The sequence below is a fragment of the Barbus barbus genome (genome assembly GCF_936440315.1).
Source record: "Barbus barbus genome assembly, chromosome: 25".
Classification (NCBI taxonomy): domain Eukaryota; kingdom Metazoa; phylum Chordata; class Actinopteri; order Cypriniformes; family Cyprinidae; genus Barbus; species Barbus barbus.
Genome location: NC_136753.1, coordinates 7,413,111 through 7,420,494, shown reverse-complemented (window position 1 = coordinate 7,420,494; position 7,384 = coordinate 7,413,111). Strand labels below are relative to the sequence as shown.

At 36.6% G+C, this 7,384-nt stretch overlaps 1 protein-coding gene and 1 long non-coding RNA gene across 2 annotated transcripts in view; one reads left to right on the top strand and one right to left on the bottom strand.

Moving 5' to 3' along the window:
* LOC306845060 overlaps positions 1 to 7,384 on the bottom strand; it is a 428,848-nt gene that overhangs the window by 19,358 nt on the left and 402,106 nt on the right. The gene's annotated exons all lie outside the window — the stretch shown is intronic.
* The window catches only part of LOC306845211 (dedicator of cytokinesis protein 9-like), a 92,365-nt gene continuing 85,097 nt past the window's right edge, over positions 117 to 7,384 (top strand). The window contains exon 1 of the mRNA XM_079377873.1: positions 117 to 574. Within this exon, the coding sequence (XP_079233999.1) occupies positions 458 to 574 (117 nt within the window). The 5' untranslated portion in view covers positions 117 to 457. The remainder of the gene's footprint in view (positions 575 to 7,384) is intronic.

The window sequence follows — 7,384 nt, the reverse complement described above, 5'->3', positions numbered from 1 at the left end:
ATGTTTTATAGCGTTTCAACAGAGTAAACAATAACACACACATCAGTTCAATATGCTTTTACATGGAAGCAATTTAGCTCCTTGGCTCCGCTGAGTTTCTGAGGGGAGGCGTTGCTGCTCGCGCGGGAGCTTCTGCACGCACTGACACGCACAGCGGTGCGACACTGACGCGGAGCGACGCGGGAGTCCAGGGAACCGTCGCTCACTAAGTGTAACAGCGCAACGGGAACGCGTTACCTCTCAGCTTCCATTGGACGCTGCGAAAACAAACAGAAGTGTGTAGTTTGGAAGAGGACCGATGACCCATGGTGTTGTTTACTGTAGGGACTGGGAATGCGTCGCTGCGTCTTGTTGCGAAGGACAGGTCCCAACTGAGGACTTCCTCGCAAGACTGCGTACATTTTTGTCTATAGACATGTAATCATAGAATTCATCTTTTAAACGCAAGCAAGGTGCGATGGCCTCTTCGGCTCAGCCCGAGACGCGAAAGTTCACACGCGGTCTGAGTAAGCCGGGCACCGCCGCTGAGTTACGCCAGAGCGTCTCCGAGGTGGTGCGCACTTCTGTACTGGTGGTGAGTGAAGTTCAACCTTAAAGTCTGCGTTTGATTCAAGTCACACTTTTATTGTATTAGTGCCTTTCTATTACAACCTCTGTAATTTATTCACGTAATGACCTAAATATGAAATATAGGACAGGGCTATTAGCGTGCTCAGATGGGAGTTAAAAGGTAAAAACAGGGCAAACGTGTTTTAAAGCTCATAAAATGGGCACCTGTCAAATATCCATCATTGCCAGTTTGCCACCATCATCTTTTTCAGCCATACCTCTTTGAAAATAATAGTTTTACATCAGTGTCTTGCCATTTAATTGTGATTGTATTGGACAGGGGAAAAATAGAAAAAAAGGGGGGAAAATCCTTTTGGAAGGATTCTGCTGTGCTCTAAGCTGAAATGATTATAGAAACCTTATTTAACATTTGACATGTCACCTGCGTTACTTCATCTCTCAGAACAGGAGAAGGAGTCTCGGGAGTGCTGTCTTTTTATCCATTACCTGTTATGCAAAAAAAAAAGGAAAAAGTTCCATCTGGAACTAATAGCTTACAGGAGCTGTCTGATTTCACCATAATTCAGATGTTGCCTTACTAAAGTAACACTTGAATACATATGGAAGCACCAAACTGAAGTTTGCCATCGTCATTTTGTGCAAAACAGTCATTTGTGCCAGGAACACCATTTAAAGATCAAGGAATTTCATGCACTTAAAGGAACAGTTCTCCCAAAAATTTACTTACCCACATATCGTTCCAAACCCATTTCGCTTTCTTTTCTGTGCATGGAGCACAATTTCGATGCTGCTCTTCCATACAATTAAAGCTGAATGGAAAAGCTTACAAAAGTATAAATATACACATTCACTACTGTTCAAAATTTGTAGGTTAGTAAGAATTTTTTATTTTTTTTAATTCAGCAAGGATGCATCAAATTTAACTGAAAGTCATTTTTGACCATGTAAAAAAAATATTTTTCAAGTAAATACTTTTGGACTTTATATTCAAAGTATCCTGAGAAATATTTATCATGGCTTCTACAAAAATTGAGCAGCACAACTTTTCAGCCGTGATAATATTAAGAAATGTCTCTTAAGCAGCAAATCAGCTTATTAGGATTATTTGTGAAGGATCATGTGATGCTGAAGACTGGAGTAATGACTGCTTCAAATTTAGCGTTGCTATTACAGAAATAAATTATGCTTTAAATTGTATTAACATAGAATATTTTTTATAATTGTAATAATAAAGCACAATATTAATGTTTTATTGGAGTTCAAATTAATGTAGCTTGAACATAACAGACAGCTTTCAAATAAATAAATAAATACTAAAAATTTACAAAATCTTACCAACCCAAAAACATTTGAATGGTATATGACTACACCCGATTCTGGATAAGCGGGAGATAATGGATGGATGGATGGATGGATGACTACACACCACAAAAGTGCCATTAAAGTACTTCATAGAACCATATTGAGGCCTTAATGGATTAAATCTACACAAGCTTTTGCTTATATTTTTGTGTGCAGATCCTGATGTTTGGTACTTTGCTGGACATCTCATTGAATTTTTTTGAGCAAGCCATGACTGAATTAGTTAGTAACTGAAATGTTTTACCTGTGATGTAAATCTCATTTGCGGTTGCATGTCTTCAAATCCATAAAAAAACAGCCCAAGCTAAAAGTTGTTGTATGACTTCAGAACAACTGGAATATAGGTCATGAATTGTATCGACTACCTTTATAATACTTTTACTTTTTGTGCTTTTATGGTAGTTTTTGTCTATTTTAGACCTTGACAGCCCAGTCCCTATTGAGTTTTGCTGTATAGAAGAGAGCAGGCTGGATTCTTTGGGGTATCTTTGCTTGTGTTCCACAGTAGAAGTCATTCAGGTTTGGAATGGCATGAGTTGAGTAAACTATTACAAAATTTTCAGTTTTTTAAGATTAACTGTTGCTTTAAAGTCCGTGTAAAGAGAATTCTGAGAATTGTTTCTAAACACATTACAAATGTTAGAAATGTATTGCTTAAACACTTTACAAAGACTCTGAGCTATCTAGTACTGAATTGTGGAGTTATTTTTGGGCGGGGCTAAAACGGTGGCTCGATGACGCAATGGAGCGTGGCCCCGCCCCTAACACTATAATAACTGTTGAGAGGTCAAGTTCTTAGTTTATCTTTTTGAATGTCTGTGATGTTAGATATACAGATTCTAGGCAGGGACGGTTCTAGGGTGAATGGATACCTGGTTCTTAGCCCAGAGACATCAATATGTGGCAGAATACATACAATTTAAAAACATGGAGCGTTCCCAATTCGCATCTAGAAACGTGAGCTTTACCGCTTTCTCTTCTTTCAAAGCGCAACGGAGCTTACCGTTGCTAAGCAACCATGAGCCGCGCTTGCCTTTACCGTGTATCTATGGCCTTGACGACGAGGAGGTTTTCAACTCACTGCAGCGCTGACGCGCGCCTACAATTAAATAATGAACTTGCACGCTCAAACATGTATGGCTGTATCCAATTAAGCTACTAGAGGTAGTGTCAGTAGTATTCATTCAGGTTGTAGCGTATTTGACAGTTGAGAGAGACGGCCGCTTTCCCGCGAGTGGGCGTGGTTTCAGCGCAGACAGCGGACACGCCCCCAACGTTTGAGAGTCCTGCTTATTTTACAAAGATTTATTTTAGTTACTTGGCGTTTTTTTTTTTATAATTCAAATTTGGCTGGGTGGTTAATACCACATTGTTCTGTTGTGTGACAATCTCCGAACACATTTTAATATCACTTTACACAGACTTTAAGTGATGCTGAATTGTTTTAGTTTTAGTGGTTGTTCTTGGCCTCTTAATTCACTTTCATACCCTAAAATGTTTTGTTGTACAATCACTTGGTTACATGCTTAATCTGTCATCATTATGACTATTAGCAAGGTATAAAACCCTTGGGTTACATCAGAGCAACTCTTCCTTCAGTTGGTGAACTCTAAGTACATTAAAATGCTGTTATGTCTACTTCCGCAGTAAATAAACTCTCTGTGTAGCCATGTCCTGCTACTGGAAGGCACAGTGGCAGTTCCCTAGATTTGTGGGTCGACCCACAAGGTTTTGAATCAGACCAGTGTTTTTCTGTCCAGATAGTGTTACCATGTTTACTTATGGTTCAGCGATTAGACTTTGGATTTAGCCTTTTGACATCAATTAAGTTTGGCTTTGTGACTTAGTGCTGTACATTTTAATGAAATCTTTGATAATCATCCATGTCGAAAGAAGGAAAATAAACAGATGGTTTATAAACTGTATGATACACACACACACACACACACACAGTTTCTCAGTTAAGTGTGTTTGTGGTAATGGCTGGTAAGTAGGAATGCTGGGGTCCGCTAATGGAACTTTGGGTCAATGGCTCCTAATTTGCTTTCACATATTTTAGCTCTCAATCAGAGGAACGTACTTTATGGCATATTTTTCTCTTTCTGGTGTATCTATGTTCCTTTTTCCATGCTTTCTTGTTCAAGTGAAAACCCTTCAGATGATTATTCCTAATATGTCACTCAAACAACTTTAGAGGGGATTCATGGCAAATCAGGCCATAAAATTAAATCCAAAAGGATTTATCTCCTCTGATGTTCACAGGTCACTTGATCAAACAGATCTGCACAAAAGGAGCCTGGAAGGGTCTTAATTTGAACCCTCAAAGAGCACATTTTCATAAAGGAACAAATGCTTACTGTAATAATTTTCATGTATTGCAGAATGCTCGTTTTGTTTGTCTTAATCTAAGTTATTCAAAAGTACTTTAAAAAATATGTTGCAACAGACAATACACTTCTTCTGTGTTTTTTATTTCTGAATTCAAATTAATTTTTCTGAGGGTGTGAAGTAAAAAATATCAGGGTTATACAGCCGTCCTGATATAATAATGAAGAAAAAGTAAAAAAATAAATAATTGAAAAGAAAAAAAATCATTCAAAAGTTTGGGGTATGAAAGTTTTTTTTTTTAAGATGGCTTTTATGCTCACCAGGGCTGCAATTAATTGATTAAAAATACAGTACAAATAGTAATATTGTAAAATATTATTACAATTTGAAATAACTGTTGTCTTTTTAACATATTTTCAAATGTAATTTGTTCTGTTGATACTCCAGTCCTCAGGGTCACATGATCCTTCAGAAATCATTCTGATTTGCTGCTCAAGAAGCATTTTTTTATTATCAGTGTTGAAAACAGTTGTGCTTCTTAATGTTTTTTGTGAAGACTATGATACAGGTTTTTTTTTCAGGATTCTTTGATTTATAAGAAAGTTTAAAAGAACAGCATTTGTATGAAATTGACATTTAATAATGTATATATCTTCACTGTCAGTCTTGATCAATTTATTGCATCCCTGCTGAATAAAAGTTATTATTATTTTTCAGGGGAAAAAAATATAAAACTGCTTTACTGCTTATTAATATTTAAAAAACTAATGTGACTAATTGCTCCTTTTTTTTCTGTGTACATTTAAACTTGATTAACACTGTGGCTGACGATAGATTGTGTGACCGATTGCTGCTTACTTTCTTAGTTTCCTGTGCCTGTCGTGAGATCAGCTAAATGAGGATAGGTGGCCAGGGGCATGATTGTGCTTTTGGATCAATATGAGTCTTACATTTCAATTAATGGCCTACGTCCTCCCCCAACACACGCTTCAGTAAGCTAGTGCAGTTCATTCACAGTGGCAATCACACAGCTGTCCGTGCCTGTTTCTTTCATGACGTTTGTGTATGTGTATGCATCTGTGTCCTGTAACACATATCAAAGGCCCTGCCCGTGGTGTCCGTTACCCTCCCAGATGGGCTGCTACTGGCCCTGCTTGTGCACAGCATATGTTAGATTGAACTCTCACTATTACAGATCAAGTTACTGAATAATCACCAATAGCGGAGGAAATTGTAATGCAATTGTCACCAAAAGCAATGCAAAATATTATGTATTTTATTTAGGAACTGTACTGTAGTCCATGTAATCAAAGTGAACAGCATTAAAGAAGTTTGAAATACTTTTTGCTATTGAGAATTTTAATTCTAAATGTGCGTAAAATGTAGTTGCCTGGCCTCATTAGTGCACTAGTTGTGTGATTGCTGTGTGTGTGTGTGTGTGTGTGTGTGTGTGTAGGGAGCAGGTGAGGCCTGCTGACTGGATATCCACTACCATTTATTATGGATGAGAGCAGCTTGGGTGTCTGTTCTATTTTTAACCGCTCTTTGTCTGTGGGCTTGTTAAAGGACACTGAGAATCCAGCGATCACGTGATCTACACATTGTCGGGATGGTATGAATGCTGAGCTGAAAGTCACAGAATGCTGAGTGATGAGAGGTTTGATGAAATCTTTAGTCACTGACTGTCCTGGAATGCAATAAGTTTACACTTTTGTTTGTTTTGCGATGTAACATTTGAATCAGACTGCTTAGGTTTAAATGAATAGTTTGGTCACACTTTATTTTAAGGTCCAATTCTCACTATTAACGAACCATTAACTACGACGTTCGCCTCAATAAACTCCTAATTTGCTGCTTATTAATAGTTTGTAAGTTAGTAAGTTTAGGTATTGGGTAGGATTAGGGATGAAGAATATGGTCATACAGAATATGTGCTTTAGAAGTACTAATAAACAGCCAATCTGTTGATAAAAAGGCAACTAGTTAACAGTGAGAATTGGTCCCTGTACTAAAAGTGATACCAATAGTTCACACAAAAATGCATATTTCATCATTTACTTGCCATCATGTAATTCCAAATTCATGTTCTCTTTCTTATATGAAACACAAAAGGAGACTTTTTACTGACTGTTGACAAAGAACACAATAACAGTAAATGAAGATGGATCCTGTCAAGCTTCAATAATTGCAAAGAAGCAACATAAAAGTATCATAGTTTTCCAAAGCCGTTTATTCACTTTATGGGAGGAACACACCAAAATTTAAGCCATTAAATTAAATGAAAATCAGCCATTATTTTCTCATTTGATTTGACATCAGTGATGCTGAACACTGTTGTTGAGTATCTTATAACCATTCGCAATCCAAATTTTAACTTTCAGTAAATTAAAATGTGGTGTGACATCTGGGTTAAAAACTGGGTTTCAATAGTGATTTAATTAAATGCTTAAACAAATTAGTTTTTAGGTTTACCTAAATTGTAAAAGGGAGCAAATTATTACAGTGTGGCCACGATTGAACTAAAACAAGTGAACAAATTAATCAAATATGTTAATGAGTTAAAAAGCTGTGGGAACATTAATTGGTGGTGTGTCATGTGCAGGACTTTCTGTTCCTTAAACAAAACTATTATCTGGGTTTCAAGTTAATAATTTTTATGATACTTTTGTCATTTTTTTTTAGCTTGACAGCCCAGTTTCCATTTGCTTTCATTTTACAGAAAAAGTAGCTGGGAAGTTCCGCAAAAAATTATTTTGGTGAATAAATGATGGCAGAATTTTCATTTCTAAGTGAAGTATTTCTTTAATTTCATACCATTTTTGTTTACAAAACAGTTTTGCTTGTTAAATCCATTAGGAAGTAAAGCAATCACTATAAAAGAAAAGGGTCGCTATCCTCTTGCAGACAATGCTGTATTATTTTCCTATTTTGAGGTGAATGGAAAGATAGAAGAGATACTTAGCTTCATTATCATAATCACTTCCTGTTTTCTGATGTAAGTAGGACAGTTGTTTTTACGGTTTAATTATGGAATTTGATTTGAATAAAAAATGTTTATTCAGAATAGTTTTTTTAATTTATAAAATCTCTGCAGCAAGACATCTTAGACACTCAATGCAGACCG